We start from the raw sequence: 16,312 nt of genomic DNA on the forward strand, positions 1-16,312 counted from the left end.
AATAAGTTAAAACAATATAAAGATAAAGCATCCTCTTTCAGCGTGCCTTGTTCATGCTTATGAATAAAATCAGACCTGTTCTATAGTGCAACAGGTGTTGGGTTTGCATTTGTAAGTGATGTGGAGGACTACTGTTGACTCTTTTAGGAAATGTCTGTTGGCTCATAGTTGACTTGTTGAAACCCTGCTCTTCACACGATGCTGTGGGGGGGGTGGGGGAGATAAGTCGTGTTCTGGTGGAGATAACGTTTATGACAGTTAGGAGAGTGACAAACGGCCTCGTTCCCATATTTTTGCCCATATTTGGGGAGCTTTGGGCTCCCCGATACGATATTAACCATAAAATGTAAAAATGTATGCCCCCCCCCCCCCACACACACACACTTGATTTGGGTTTGTTGCCCTGAGGCAGTATGCTGCGGCGGTACTTAAAACACACAGGTTTTTTCTTGTACATCCAATAAGTGAAATAAGTCAAACAACATGAACCACAAATAGATCCAAACAATGATAATTAGAAAATATTAAACAAAGAAATGAAATTACCAACACTATGTAAAAAAAAAAATCCACATACAAAGTTGTTTGTGTCACATTGTATCACATATACGTTAGACTGCCCTATAATAACCTGAAGAACCTGTCTTCATAGAAATGTCTGCTTAAAATACAGTAGGGGGGGACATGATATCATTAGAAATGTTACGCTGGGCGAGCATTGGATGTATTGTGGGGTGTTCTACATTTTTCTACATCTTCATCCTCATCTCGATCAACAGACTCACTGCCATCAGACAAGCATTCTCCTAAAGGAAATAACAAAGCACAAATATGAATGTCATCCAAAATGAATGATCATGAATGAATGACACACGTTGTTCTATTGATTGACCTTTGACTGGCCCTTGATCTCCTGACTGTCCTGACCTGTTGCAGGGATCAGGATCAACCCCAACTGCTTAATCCTGAACCTTTGACCCAAGTTTCTGTGTCCACTCCCGTTCAATATCAGTAGCAAAAAGGTTGACTGTGGTCAACCTAACGGCACAGTGTTGCCTTGAGGCAACAAACAAACAAAAAAAACAGTTTTAGTAAAGAAACTATAAAATAAACTCAAAAATACTTGTTTACATACTCATGCACATGTAAATATTTTTTAATTTTTAAACAGGTTAATTTGTGGCACTCTGTCGGCGCAGCTTGGCAGCCAATAAAAGAATGCTTCACCCCAAGAGAGAAGGTCACGCCCTGCTGACACTATACATACACATGGTTTTTAATTAAAGAAATTTAAGGGGCAGTTTAAGGTCCAAAAAAGTACTGCGTTGCCGGAGGGCAACAGTTTGCCATCAATGGTGTTCCATTACATTCACAGTGCGTAAACAATAAAGTGTGTGACTAAACTTTTCACTGATGATGTGAATTGTGTGTGTGTGACGATTTAACGGAACCTAAACCCGCACGCAGACACACACACACACACACACACACACACCCGACACCCTCCCTTCCCACCGAGGGTTTTCCCCGCACCCCGTCAACGACCAGACAAGGGCGCTTGCCCTGGGGGACGCATGGAGACACACCTGCGTGACGTACAGGTGAATGGCGTAAGGGGAATCGTGCGTGCGTCGCCGGTAGATGCTGCTTGCTTTGGGCTCTCATCCTTCCGGGTGACACACTCTGCAAGGTGCCGACCCGCGAGCAAATTCGCTCCTCAAAAAACAACACATTTTTGGACATTTAACGTTTGCGGACGACTCGGGTGAGTCTTTGAAACATCACAAATGTTTGTTCAGTGGATAATATGTGTTTGAGTACGCATTCCTTTTTTAAATTGAGTCGGATCATTTGTCTGTTTCGGCGAAGACTTCATGAGATTGTTGATTTGTACTTTACTTCCGGAAAAGGTAACACAAACTCCATAAAATTGGCAAACCTAATCGTGATTGCCATTATTGTATTAATGAGACACATGCAGGATTATCGATAGATAGATCGTGTCCCACAAAGGGGGGGAGGTGGTACAACGTCACAACCTGGATTGCTTTAGCTAACAAATAACGGTTATTGATTATCAAAGTGCTTGTGCTTACAAATCAATATCACGATGTTCTCACTTAACATTTATACATTTATACAGATGCAAAAAGGGAAAGAGGTTTAAACCTTTTCAAAATGGCTCATTGGTTCAAATCTACCCAAATCCTTTGACATTATTATGTTAGGGTTAGATGTATGTATATATGTTGTATCTTTTCTCTACTGATGGATTCTTTTACATTTTGTTCAGTGCGTTCAGCACAGAAGCCAGCGGTTTTCTACCATGGGGTATTTACCTTTTTTTAAGTCAACATTATTATTTAGTATATTTCACATTTTTGGATTGATTTGGCTTTGTGTTTTTCTTGTCTTCCTGTAGACATGTTCAGAAGATGAAGGTTTTTTTTAAATACGTGCTCTGCATTCCTATCACACTCAGTGTTTTCTACTTAATATGTCCGTCTTTGAGGTAAGTCTATATTCAAATTCAATCCCCAAACCCCATACTGCATTGGATAAATTATTATGCATAAATGACGACGCAACACAGCGTAAATGGCTATCATTTTTGTTGTTTTGTATCAGAATCTTGATAGGTCTCCTGCCTATGGACAAATGCACTTTGGACAGTGCAGAGATGCTGGTTCGAGACAACGTTGGGGACACCAGCTTGGACCTCGGGTAACACCATTAAGAAGTTACATGTTGTCTGCACAGATGAACTGATGATTGATAGACAGGAAACAGAAAAGGCATCTTTCTTGGTTACGCTTGACCAGTTTATTATTATTATTACTATTCTAAAGTACAGTGAATGTTCCCAGTTCTGGACTTGTCCTTTTTGGGTTTATGTCTTTTGTAGACTAAATTATCAATAGCTAGTATAACTGAAGCCTTTAGATTGGCTGATGAAGATGGTACAGTGTACTGAATATACACTGAGAAGCTTTTATGGGAATTACTTAAGAATAGAAAAATGAATTATATTATCACAGAATTCTTGTAACATAAACCGTAAACTGGCTTTTAACTTCCATTAAAAGAGTTCTTTAGTTCCTTGTGTTCCTGTTGGGAGACAATATGTCTACTTTGTTCTGGCTCAAGAGTTGCCGCGCCTGTGTGTTTTGTTTGCTTTAGCGTATTTAGCAAGCATTGCATTGAACAAAGGGAATTCAATAAAACTATGTGGACAAGAAGGAGCAAGCAACGGTTGAGAGAGAAGCAGATTGCATCTTGCAGGTCCAGACGTGACGTGCAGACATGTACATCTTGGAAGGCCCCTATCATTTGGGAAGGAATGTTTGACCCGGAGCTCTACGACCAGATGCACCAGAAGGAAGGATCGTCTGTGGCTCTGACAGTTTTTGCTGTGGGCAGGTTTGTTTCCCATAACAATCTCCTGCCAACCGCCAACTGCAAGATGTAAACATGACATTGTCCCCGTCTACCCTCCCATGAAAGGTACCTGGACGCCTACCTCGGGACCTTCCTGAACTCCTCAGAGCAGCACTTTATGTTGGGTTTGCCCGTGACGTACTACGTATTCACCGACGTGCCAGAGAAGGTGCCCCGCGTCCAGCTCGCCTCTGGGCGAACCCTTAAAGTCATCAAAGTGGAGAGGAGCTCCAGGTGGCAGGACATCTCCATGATGCGGATGAAAACCATATCGGACGTCATCGAGTCGGACATCCCCCACCGCTGCACGCACGTCTTTTGCTTCGACGTGGATCAGGTGTTCAGCGGCAGGTTTGGCTCGGAGGCCCTGGGAGATTCTGTGGCCCTGCTCCACGCCCACTACTACCACCTCCCGGCCAAGCTGTTCACCTACGACCGCAACCCGGCGTCCCGGGCCTACATGGAGACCGGCGATTTCTACTACCACGCCGCCATCTTCGGAGGCTCGTGGGAGCGGGTGAAGGCGTTGACCGACGCCTGCTACCGGGGCATCGCGGAGGACAAACGGAACAACGTGGAGGCCCTGTGGCACGACGAGAGCCACCTCAACAAGTACATGTGGCTCCACAAGCCGAGCAGGGTGCTCTCTCCGGAGTACTGCTGGGACACCAGCATCGGCTACAGGAGCGACATCAGAGTCACCCGCGTGCTGTGGGCACCGAAAGATTATGAGAAACTTCGCACGCGTTAGTGTGCGTCTTGGTTGGAAAGGGGAAAAATGGCCTACTATATATAAATACACACATATATATATATATATATTAGTGAATTTGAACCAATGTTAAGCACTCGGCCAAGTGTGGATTTCCAAATGGCGGCAGGTTCTTTCCCCGGTCGCTGGCTTCCGCCAAAGGTAAATTTATGCAAACGCTGCTGTGCTCGGGCGTGGCAGCGTTTATTGGATGATTGCTTTAAGGAAAGAATGTTGAGATGAAACAGGAGCCAGAGATTTAATTTCATAGACAAATCTTTATAAATTCAATTTTTGCTCGCTGCTGTAGTTTTGTTCCCTTATGCTTATTTTGTTTGAATCTGATTATTTGTCCGATATTCAGTTCAAAACGGCACCTCAATCACTCAGGTCTGATTCGAATTATTTAAAGATGACTGCTCTATTGCACTTTAGAATGTAACTACCACTGCTTTGTAAGGACCTTGAATAGAATTGTGTGAGGCCGTGGTGGGGCATGCTTCCCTGGTAGAATATTTTTAAAGTAAAATATAAATCATTCATCAGAATTGGGTGCACTTTGACAGCAAGATTTAGCGCATAGATCTACCAGGAACTCTGTGCTCTTGTTGTAGTAGAGGTGAAAAGTAACCAATTACTTCCACTACACTGAATCTTTGAAAATATTGTTATTTCCCTTCTGTTAAAGAAGTACTTAGACTATTTATTAAGTTGTTAAAAGCAGCCCCACCTTTTATGCAAACTGCAACATTTAATGACAAAGACACATCCAGGGTTATAGATAGATCATACATCGGTTTTTGTTATACCAATTTCTGAACCCGGCCAAATACGCCACTCGTTGAGAAGTGTAAATAATTGTGGTTTATTTGGAAAATGCGGCGGGACAAACTGTAACTTTTTCAGCAAATGTGTTAAATGGCTGGTATTCTTTTCTGCTAGTTTGTTTCAAGGTGGGAGACATTCACTGAAGACGTAATAAAGTGTAAAGTTCTAAAGGCAAAAATATCATCCCAAAGCACCCGTTCCAGAGCTGTCATTTATTTAAAGGCAAAATGCATTTTTTAAATGATTTGTTTAATTTAGAGGGTTTAATAGTCAGACATTTCATCCTCATTTTAACTCATGCTTGCTTTGATGTTAAAAAAGGCATAATTGTTCTCTTATTGTCTTAGTGAATATCCCTGTATTCAGCGTTTGGGGGTCGGTAGATAAGCCCCAGACAGCCACATTAACAGTAGAAGCAACATCCAACAAGTGGAATTTTTAATTAGTCACCTTTTTAAGTAATTGGTCACCAAACCTGCTTCAGACGGATGTAGTTTCAGACCCGTTTGCACATTATAGACTCTCCCAAAGCAACAAAGATGAATACTGCTTTTTCTGCAATTCATTTTTAGATAAACCTCAGTGCAGACATTGTGATACGTTTTGTGTGGCTTGTGAAATGTGCGCATGGTGTCAGCAGCAGCTCAAGTCTAGAGAGGTCAATAGTTTAGCTGTCGACTCATAGAAAGTGAAACCTTCTGGTGCATCTTTTTATACATGACATTTATTTACAACTTGATATTTCTGTGGAGTACATTCATGTTGCAGATGGACAGTGATTTTGAGCGGAGCGAGGAAGGCACATCCGTCCGCTGTCTCCGGTTTCAGTCCAGTGATCCGTGGGTTTCAGACACCTCGGGCATCACCACACTAGGAACACAATACACAGACATATTGAATGGTGCTTTACTTTGCAAGAAACCGGTTTTAAATTGAACTTGGGATCAGACTTGCCTTGAAGTTTGCAGAGCGAGGGATTTAAAAACCTGCACACGAAGTTTAGAGGTTTTCTTACATTCCTAATTCAAAAAGAATTGTCTTACAAAAGGACCACAGTAAAGTGCATTGTTACGTGTATGTCAGTACTACTAAGATATAAAATGATATCATTTCAAATTAAAAAAAAAAAGTTTACTTATGTTGATTTTAAGTCACTTTAACACGAGCAGCAGCAGACCACAGTCTGTGAGTAAAGAGGAAGGAGGCCGCACCTCAGCAAAGTGCAGCGGTTGCATCTCTTGCATGTTGCAAGAGATGCAACTTGCTGATTGGACATGTGGACTATTTTGTTTCCGAGCTTCTTGTTTTCCATTTCTAGAAAATCCACCCTTTAGATGAATACAAACATCTATTCTTATTCAATGTAACACAACCCCGAACTGTGAACATAACGTGTGGAATAAGTCCGTTGTCAGTGTTGACTCGTTGAGTTTAGTACCTGCATTTGGACAAAGAGGCGCTTAGATTACTGTCCTTCTTGTTGTGCTCCTCCTCGTTTAGTTGTTGTAGTAGCCTTCTTCTCTCTCCAAGTAGTTTCTCATTTTCCACAGTAATACTTATGGTAATCTCTTTTTCCTGAAAGAAAAAAAAAGCAGTTCAAAATTTTAATTTGTCTATAATGTCGCGTATTTCTAAAAGTCCATAGAACGAGTCAACACAGGAATTAAGACTATGATTCATCATCTTCTAAGGACTGTGACGCACTAGCAGTGTTCCATTACACCTTGTTACCGTGGACACTCAGTCAGTATACTAACACACTGAAAGCAGATGAAAAGGATGAGCTGAAATCCTATATTGACACAGGTGGCGACCAATACTCATAAAATAGAAAGAGGCCCAAAAAAAAAAAAAAAAAAAGTAATTGATTACATTTTTGAGAGCAACAAAAATCAAAAACACTTGGGCACACTACTGAAATCCGGACCCCCCCTCCCCCCCCTCAAACACTTTGGTTGGTTTTGGTGTGGCGCATGATGCAGCGGTAGATTACCTTTGATAATGAAAGGCAGCACAAGGACAGCTGCCGCTCAAGATTCTGTATCTTTTCATCTCGCCACGTTGTTTGCTCATCACATTTGCGTTTGGTTCGACGCAGTTTTGCCTTGTGCTTTTCTTTCATTTCGTGGCATTTGCTGTGAGATGGACCAAAGTAACACAACATTTTCATTATTATCATATTGTACTTTGAAGAGACATTGTCATATGTTGACACGGTCTTGCAGTGTCCCCTGCACATTCACATCATGGATAAATACAAAAATTGCAGCCGCATCAAGCTTGAAATTGTGATGTGTTTGGTTTGGTTTTCGGTCGCGTTGATCGCTGTTCTGTTACCGCCGCTCTTTGTCGAGGCATTTAAGGGTTTCACAGATCTCCCTCTGGAGTGTCTCACACTCATCTTTGGTGGCCAGGGGAGTCGTCACTGTTTTTTGATAATCGGGACACTCCTGCGGTTCAAAGTACAGACATCAGCAGTGGCACAAATGGAACTCTGAGCGTGCACATTATAATGAAAGTAGTAACTTATCATCTCAAGCTGGCAAACTTTGGTTTTTTTAATGTAAGGTTGGTAATAATTGACCATTTCTGAATAAGAAATTACTTGTTCAAAGTTCTGCAGCTGTAGTTGTGTCTGAGTCTCATCCGCTTTCAGCTGACTGGGAGTGTTTTCAAAAGGTTGCCCACGTTCTTGACATGACCTTTAAACACAGACATCAACCTTCCCTAAACAATGTGTCACTGCAACATTAGCATGAACATGGAGTAGCTGCTGGATGGTGTGTGGAAGAAGAAGCTCCTACTTTTGATTCTGAACATTGTTTTCCCTTTCGAAGACGCTAGCTGTGAGGTTATCTGGGTCATGAAGGGAAGTATTCAGCTGCTGCTTGAGGGAATGTACCTGAAACGGTAAAATCAAGTTTTCCCATCATATAACAGAAATAGAATAGGAAGGCCATTTTAGTGAAGTCCTTCATAAAAAATTGATATTGTGATTAGTTTATGTCTGACTGTGCACAACAGGTATATTGGCTGAGTGCTGAGCTTATTCATCACCTCATTGCTCTGAATCAATTCAGTTGCCTGGTCCTGGAGACTTGATGAGATCAACATTCACGCATGTTCTGACTTTCCCTTCATTTCTAAAATCCCACATGTTGATACCAATTTGGTGATAGCACTGATCCGAGGCGCAATCTTATCACGTAATGCTAAAGACTTTGTACATGGACACTTAGTGAAGCTACCTCAGTAACAAGGTTGGCTTGATCCTGCACAGTGAGGAGCTGCTGCTGCTCTGGTAGGGTGGACTGCAGCCAAGTACTCACAGTTTCCTCCGGTTCCCTGTGAGCAGTGAGTTCCTCTTGCAAATGTCTGCAGGACTGGTTGCTCTGTGCTGCCTCTACTTGAGACTTAAAACAAAAAAGAAGTTTTAAACATAAACATACAGAATCTCTCAGGTCGGTCATTTTGAAGGACTTTCAGTAATAAGAGGACCGAGGGGTGATTGTTGACCTGAACCTGCTTAGTGTGGAGCTGCGGCTGCTCCGTCAGAGCGGACTTCAGCTGCTCCACCTTCTTCTGCAGAGACCCCACCTGTGACAAACACATTGCAGTACACTGCAGTACACTGTTTGCAGTACACTGTCACTGTCACAACATACCAGCAGAGCACAGAGTGTTGTTCCTACTAGAATTATGCAGAATATCGAAAGTGGAAAATACCACATTTCATAATTTTACTGATAAAGTACCTCACTTCTTTCTTACCATCTGTTGCAGAGAACTTTTTTCAGCATCCAGGTTGCGTATCCTGCTCCTCGAGGCTCTGATCTCAAGCTCCAAGCGATCATTCAGCGCTTTGGCTTTTCTCAGTTCCACTAATTCTTTTGAATTAAAGTCAGAAGATGCACTTATTTGATATGTACATAATGCATGTTAATAATTTGAATGTAATCACTCATCCTTGCCATTAAAAGAAGCTGGTTGGTTGTGAGTATATTAACATGTTGCATCCTGAAAATATTGATGTTGACATTGATAATGCTTTTTCTAGCTTTTTCTTTTTTTAGCTTCAAGACCAAAGCAGAAATCATGCAAATGCAGAAATATGGACATGCATCTGTTTTGTAAGACCTATACGTACATATGCCTTATACATTCTATAGGCTCAATAACATCTGACTATTCTTTGGAAACAGACTAAAGAACCCACGTGAAAAAAATATTCTTACCATATTTCTTCAGTTTTTGTACTTCCTGCCTGATTTCATCTACCTCCTGCTGCGCCGCTTGCAGCTCGGGTTCTAGGAAACACACAGGTTGGAAAACACTCAATGTTGCTGCAGGAGTTGTCTCCTCAGATAAGAGCAGTGGACTTTGGTGCTAACTTCTGTGTAAAATGTGCAATACAACTCATTTATTTATAACTATTTATAAAGGATTTGGCTGAAAGTTTTTGATGCTTTGTCTTCTTGCAGCGGCCAATAAAAAGAAAGCTAGCTGATAAATATCTCTCACCATAAGCTCTTTGGGTCAAATGGGCAGACTCAAGCTCATCCGTCAAATGCCGGATCTCAGTGTGGGCCATGGCGAGCCGCCGGGAGCCCTCTTCCACGTCCCGCTCCAGGCGGGAGCATTCCCTCTCAACGCTGCTTGCCTGGCCAGCCGAATGCCTGGCCTCAATCTAAAGAGAGATATAAGAAGCACTTGACCAAAAGTAAAGTGATTGCCCTACAAAGAATAGATACAAGAAAACAGATCTGATAAAAGCATGTAGAAACAGACAAGAGACCTTGAACAGAATCAAGATGCATCAGAGGTGCAATATCCTGAATGTCTTCAGCCATGCAAAGCTCCCTATCTTGGTGTGCTGGCAGAGCTTATTTGACACTGGAATAAAAAAATTGAGGTTGAAGTTAAGGAAGATGCAATGGAAAACATGCAAACAAAGATCCTTATATTTAAGCAGTAAAAAATTGCTCACACTTTTAGTGTTTGTTAGTATGGGATTTTTTGGTTAACACACATACAGGAATAAAGGTAAGTTTGCTCTGTGAGGCTTTGTGGAGTCCAAAGAGTCTCTTCCATGGGCTTCGGCCGTGACCTGGCGCCCCCTTGAGGGGAAACTGTGGAACAACATTAGATAACAGAATTGTGGAATACATTTTTTGTCCGCGGGTCAATGAATGCATACATAATGCCCTTTCAACACCAATTGTTCTCTAACCTGGTTCGCATTGCTGTTCGATGCCTTTGCTTCAGTCCCCAACAGGCTGGCGGCGTGTCCATCGCCCGGCATAATGTCAGGATCGCCACTCGACTCGAGCAGGGAGGCTCGCTCCACCAGGAGGTAGGCCACCTGCTCGCTTGGGCTGCTGTGAATCAACTCCGTGAGACCCTGCTGGTACAGCATCTTAGCCACCTCACTTATCTGGGAATCTATCACCACAGAGCATGATAACACAGTTAGAGAATACATGACTTGCGTCGTGTTAGTCTCACATCATCTGCTTCAACCCTGTTTTGCCTATTTGGTCCTTTGTGGCCCTCCCTTCAGCCACATTCCTTGTGGTGGGTTTCGAAAATGTTTATTCAATTGCTCCACCTCTAGTTCCACCAAACGGAGTGACATGTCTTATCAAATCGTCCCACAAGATGGGAAAGCTAATGTGGCTGACACAAATTTAAGATAACTTAATTGTTCAGTGTATGAGACAAAATACCTGCATGGTATTCTTAAAATGAGTGCTATTGAGCTACTGGAGAAAGAAATACACAATTTTTACGGGCTTTGTCATATCCAGTACAAATCCAGTGGTTTTAATATTGTCACTACTCCTCCTGCTGTTGGATTGTTCTTATTTGTAGGTAGTGTACAACAAAATATATACCCAACCTTGAAGGGATATTACGTGTCGCAGCTGGTCCTTGAGCTGATCATTTTCATCTTGTACCTCTCCAGTCAAAACATCTTTGTGCTGTGTAAAGATTCGGATCTGCTCCAAAGACCTGTGTACCTTACAGAGGACAGCAGACAGAGACAGACATTCAGTTTTTCCTTGTCTCCTTCCAAATGCCAATGCAACTGTCGACTAAATGATAACTTGCCTCTGCCATCTCTGCCGAGTGTTGTGAGCGCTGGGTGTCCGAGTCCCATGTCACGCTGCTGAGGAGGCTTCTCGTGCGCTGCAGGGCGCTCCACAGCCGACGCAGCTGAGCTTCCTTTGGGGAGTCAGGGGAGAGCCCCTCCTCACTGAACCATGTGGCGATCTGCTCCAGCTCCTCCTGGGATGGTATGTGGACATGTGGACATAATCCCAGACAACCCATCTCATACTTAAAAAGGCCCTATTGTCTCTGACCGCATTGGTATTTGGTACTCTGTCATGCAATGATGTTGACATTATGTCATTTTACTGTGTTGATAGGATAGCGTTATTTGAATTTAGATTAGATTATAAAATATGCATTTGTTTAATCTAATCTTGCAACTTCAGTTCACTTTGTAAGAGAACATGAAAATGCAACACAAGGGAAACAGCCGTAACAAAGTTCCATGATACAATTTGGTGATTATAAACCTTATTTAACATGTTAACCTACATTTGAACACAGAGTAGGATGAGTGACACTTCTCTGCACATTTTGGGAGCAGCTGTCTCCCCCCGACAGCCTCGGGCTATTTGTTTATTTGTTGCGTGTCGAAACTTGTAATAACTGAATAATAAAACCAAGCAATAGCCAACCACACTTTATTTAGTTATTAATTCAGGTTATCCCATCAAGCTCAGTTATTATATCCATGCACGGCACCATTTAAAATGACACTGAAGACACATTTGTTATGTTTTCAAAGGCGAAAACCTAAGTTGAAATACAATATATTATATATCATTAGCACGTAGTACGTTAGCTTGTTAGCTAGCCGTTAAAATAAACGAAGAAGCGTCTAGCCGTTTGGAGACGTTACCTCTGGCTGGTCCATTGTTTTCCTGCGATGGAAACAACTCGCATCTGCATTTTACAATCACTTGTCACCATTAGTTATTTTTTTCTGGGAGGGGGTGAGGGGGGGGGATGGGGTTCTTCGAAAAAGTTCGACATAAACTCTTAACACCGAAAAAAAACAGGCCGTGAAGTAGCTTCGCTCGCGACGTAAAACATTGGAGCCTCTCAGCGGCGACACCCGGGAATAACGGGACCGACTCGGACGTCACTCCAGCTCACGTTTCGCTGGATACTAATAAGCTTCTTCACGTCGAAACCCGAAATAAACGGTGGACACGTGATGTGGGTTGAGGTTAAATCAATGTCGGGTAAAGTGTCCCGGTCTGCGGTAGAAGCGAAGTAATGGCGCGAGGTTCTGCTGGTGGCCGTGTACACGGGGATCGTGGGCTTTCCGTGGGTCAGTGAAGGCGTCTTGCGCGATGGTCACCCTCGTGAATAGTTTAAATTCACAAGGGAACCTCAGTAAAAACATTGTTTTGTGTAAGACTCCATTTCGTAAGTCGTTTACTTGTATGCATTCATTGTTACCCAACATACCGTATAACTGATTACACTGATTAACAACCATCTGGATAACATGATGTGAGGCAGCTTTTTCCTGCAACTTTTACATGCTTCAATTTACTAATACAGTGAACTGAACTCATCTATAAATGCAGTCAATGTGAAGAATAAACGACATTAAAATATAACTCGGAGAGTGTTGTTGAGATAAATGTCCCCCCCCTTTACACTTGGGATGAACCCCTGTATGTTGTGTCTTGGGTGGTCTCGGATGTCCTCTCCCTCCCTTCCTGCCTTTCAATCGCTCCCCACTGGAAACACTGTGGTCTTATCACCAAACTGCACAGCAATCCGAATAAGACGAGTACAACTGCTGCTTTGTCTCAGAAGAGTGGCTTTAATAGTACATGATGTAACAATTGTCAGTGCATAAATTATTATTATTATTATTATTATAACACAAACAAATAATTGATTCTAATTGTCTCTTGACTGCTGACTTTAGGCAGAGATGACCTCAACATGTTTGTATTTTTAAGGCAGATTGTACGTCAGCGGTACAGCATTTGTGGACATGTTTGTGTAGGTCTACAGGAATGGGGTTTTTTATGTGTGTTGAGTCGGAGCAGACCACAACTTTCAGGGCGAGGGCGGGGAAACTTGAGAGGAAATGGAAGTTAAGAACTCCTCCTAAATCTGACACAACATTCCCCTTCTGCAGCCTTCTATCAAAGTGTTGGAGCTAAAACGTGTGCGAGGACAGAGAGAGCACAGAGCGTGCATAACAACAACAACAACTGGAAAAAGGAAAATAAATCAAAGACGACCACTGAAGGGAACCAACTCAAAGACACTGAAGCTGAAGGGTAAGAACTTCTTGTGTTTACAGACAAATTGTGAATTTTCTCATGCAGTTTTTGTAGCCTAATGAGATGCAGGCCACACCCAAATATGATGAGATGCTAACAAAAAGAGACCTTAATGACATTAAGACATTGATGAACATTTATTTATGTATATTTTCTTTAACAGCACGTGGGATTTCTGTGTTCATAGCTTTCTTTCCGTCTGTGCCTCAGACTGTTACATAAAGGAGACGTAGTAATCAAAACCATGCCCCTCTGAAATGTCCACAGTCTAATGGAAACACGTTTTCCTTCTCTGGACAGAGCTGGCAGGGAAAGGCAAACATGTGCAAAGCATCAAAAACCCAAACGCACCGTACGGCTTAGGGAAGAGTATTTAGGAAAAGGGAAAGGTCAACATTTGGCACATGTATTTAAAAAAATAGATGCAATTATTTGTGACCCCAGGTATATCTATCCCTTTCTAGACAGAGAAACAAATGTAACAAACTCACAGCTTTTTCATTTTAGGCTCAACTTTTTATCGGAAGAGTTTTGTTTGTGCATGATGCACTTTCTAATTAAGCCACCTACTATTACACCATATTCATGTTTTAAGATGTTTTCTCATATCTAGGGGAACTGAAACGGCAAAAGAACAAGTCTTACATAATAATGTTACTTCCCCCTCTTGTGTCCTCAATAATATCTCTGATGGAAAAAGTGAATCAAATGAATGAGTCATTTATTACTTACTTGTTGCCTCATAATGACATAAATGCCTTTCCTCATTGGTGCAGATCGTTGGGGAACGAGTTTGGAGGATTTTCACATTGAACCAAAAGTGTAACGATCAGATAGTAATTCTGCACGCTGTGTTGCCATGGCGATTCGTAAATAGCAGAAATATATCAGCCTATTGGTAGAAAGCGTTTCAGACCACATGCTTGGTCGCAGGGAGCTGTTGTTTTGATGCACTCCGCAGAGACCAGACCCCCCCCCCCCCTCCCTCCCTCCCCCTCCTCTCGCATGCTTGTGGCCCGATTCATGGGCACAGATTGTCTCTGCAGATGTCGAGTTGCATGAGGAAAGTGCTCAGAGTTTCCGTGAGGTGCAGACAGACAGAGAGAGAGGGGGCACTGCTTCAGGCCACTTGGCCTTCAGAAATGGCAAAAAACCTGACAGGGTTCCTCTGACTGCAGAGCTGTTTGGTCTCATGTGGAACCACCAATTTTTAACCAAAACTAATGTCATGCAGGAAAACCGATTATTCCCTCATCACCAAGCAGCCATGGGCTTCCTGCTCATTTTCCTCACCATGCTTCACCTGGTCACCTTGACCATGCTCTACATCGCCACGCTGGACAAGGTGAGACACGTAATGAACTTGTGTTTCCTGTCTTCTGCCAGTAGATGTCACCGCTGATCCCCGTGCAAATGCAACATGTTGTCTGACGTTTTCGTGCACTTTGTCATTTTGTCCTGCAGTCTTGGTGGGTTTGGGATGATTTGGAAATCACAGACTTGTGGCATAAGTGTTTCCATAATAATGCCACAGATACCTGGTTGTGCGCTGCTACCAGTGAAAATGGTACATTTGTGAAATATATTTTTCTGTGTATTTCTGCATGAATTGATACAGCGTTACTTGTGGTTTTGCTTTTGAGTCAGTGGCCAACACTCACCTTCCTGACCTGCTCTTTCAGACTGGCTGCAGTCCATCCAGGCCCTCATGGTCCTCTCCATGGTCTTCTCCTCCGTCTCTTTCCTGGTTTTCCTCATTCAGCTGTTCACCATGTCCAAGGGACGACTCTTCTACTTCACGGGCCTCTGTCAGGCGTTTGCAGGTGTTTGAAGTCTTATTTGATAAAATCACACACATTTATGTAAATAAAATTGAAACAGCCGCATTGAATCTTTCCACGCTAATAATTTAATTATATATATACTGTATATACATATATATATATATATATGTATATATATATATAATTAAATTATTAAAATGCGGCTGTTTCAATTTTATGGATATGTATACATATATGTTTAACTCAAATGTTTTGCTCTTGCAGGTTTCACAACCTTTGCTGCCTGCCTCATTTTCACCTTCCACAGAAAGGAAGTTTTTACTGAATCCAGAGATTTTACAAAAGGACACTTTGGCTACTGTTTCATCCTGGCGTGGCTGTGTGTCCCGCTCCTCCTGGTCAGTGGAGTCCTTTACCTCCACCTGCGCAAGAAGCAATGAGACTAATCGGACTGGAAACATCTTCATGACATTACCTTACACATCACGTCATTTAGCTGACGCTTTTATCCAAAGCGACTTACATTGCATTATAACCTGTGCGTTATATTTTTGCCTGGGGAGCAATTAGGGGGTCAGGGGTCTTGCTCAAGGACACGTCGACGTGGCACATGGGGCAGCCAGGATTTGAACCACCCCCCTTTGTGGCTCCCAGCGCATCACACTACTCCATGCACCACCATCGCCCCTAAGAGTGCTGATACGAGTGCAGTTCACTCTCTTGTTGGCATCTGCAAATTACGAAAATCTGTATTCTTTTTGAATTAATGTCCACGTCCTGCACACTCGCATGGTTTTGGGTGACATTATGTCATCATGGTGGTATCTAGCCTGTTTTCGATAGAAATGAAAATAATGAATGCATAACTTGGTACTATTGTCAATATTTTCTTTTTTGTATGTTGCTATCTGTTTACTCAATAAAAAAAAACTGGTTGATTGTCGACCAACATTTGACTACAGAGCACGCCTGCCTCGAAAGAGCCAAATCTGTTTAAGACCTGTTTTGTGTAACGACTCAACAACATTTTTCTGGAGAGGGTGTGCCCTGAATGTGTTTGGACCACTTATCGCTTTGCCGTACCGATTGTGTACTTTATCAGTAGGTAAGTAAGTAAGTAAGTATGC

At 42.4% G+C, this 16,312-nt stretch overlaps 3 protein-coding genes across 3 annotated transcripts; 2 read left to right on the forward strand and 1 right to left on the reverse strand.

Moving 5' to 3' along the window:
• The first annotated feature begins 1,611 nt into the window (after window positions 1-1,611).
• On the forward strand, window positions 1,612-5,696 carry LOC119230135 (alpha-1,3-galactosyltransferase 2-like). Its single transcript, XM_037491156.2, has 6 exons — window positions 1,612-1,765; window positions 2,294-2,331; window positions 2,423-2,512; window positions 2,629-2,724; window positions 3,283-3,420; window positions 3,505-5,696. The coding sequence occupies exons 2-6, from the start codon at window positions 2,327-2,329 to the stop codon at window positions 4,187-4,189; spliced, it is 1,014 nt and encodes a 337-aa protein (XP_037347053.2). The 5' UTR covers window positions 1,612-1,765; window positions 2,294-2,326; the 3' UTR covers window positions 4,190-5,696.
• Window positions 5,697-5,747: 51 nt separating this feature from the next.
• On the reverse strand, window positions 5,748-12,469 carry si:dkey-264d12.5 (CDK5 regulatory subunit-associated protein 2). The gene is given in 21 exon segments (XM_062563890.1): window positions 5,748-5,887; window positions 5,972-6,036; window positions 6,229-6,281; window positions 6,284-6,345; window positions 6,456-6,592; window positions 7,011-7,152; window positions 7,355-7,467; window positions 7,623-7,719; window positions 7,822-7,919; window positions 8,266-8,430; window positions 8,534-8,614; window positions 8,789-8,904; window positions 9,253-9,324; window positions 9,539-9,704; window positions 10,051-10,146; window positions 10,248-10,459; window positions 10,917-11,037; window positions 11,129-11,305; window positions 11,991-12,012; window positions 12,222-12,331; window positions 12,378-12,469. Coding segments are annotated over 19 exon segments (2,034 nt in total). The 5' UTR covers window positions 12,006-12,012; window positions 12,222-12,331; window positions 12,378-12,469; the 3' UTR covers window positions 5,748-5,841.
• On the forward strand, window positions 11,184-16,146 carry emp3a (epithelial membrane protein 3a (MAM blood group)). Its single transcript, XM_037491158.2, has 6 exons — window positions 11,184-11,313; window positions 13,254-13,398; window positions 14,636-14,746; window positions 14,866-14,968; window positions 15,084-15,224; window positions 15,450-16,146. Exons 3-6 carry the CDS (start codon window positions 14,669-14,671, stop codon window positions 15,623-15,625), a joined length of 498 nt encoding a protein of 165 aa, XP_037347055.2. The 5' UTR covers window positions 11,184-11,313; window positions 13,254-13,398; window positions 14,636-14,668; the 3' UTR covers window positions 15,626-16,146.
• Window positions 16,147-16,312: the final 166 nt, after the last annotated feature.

The sequence above is a fragment of the Pungitius pungitius genome, chromosome 8 (assembly GCF_949316345.1).
Source record: "Pungitius pungitius chromosome 8, fPunPun2.1, whole genome shotgun sequence".
Taxonomy (NCBI): Eukaryota; Metazoa; Chordata; class Actinopteri; order Perciformes; family Gasterosteidae; genus Pungitius; species Pungitius pungitius.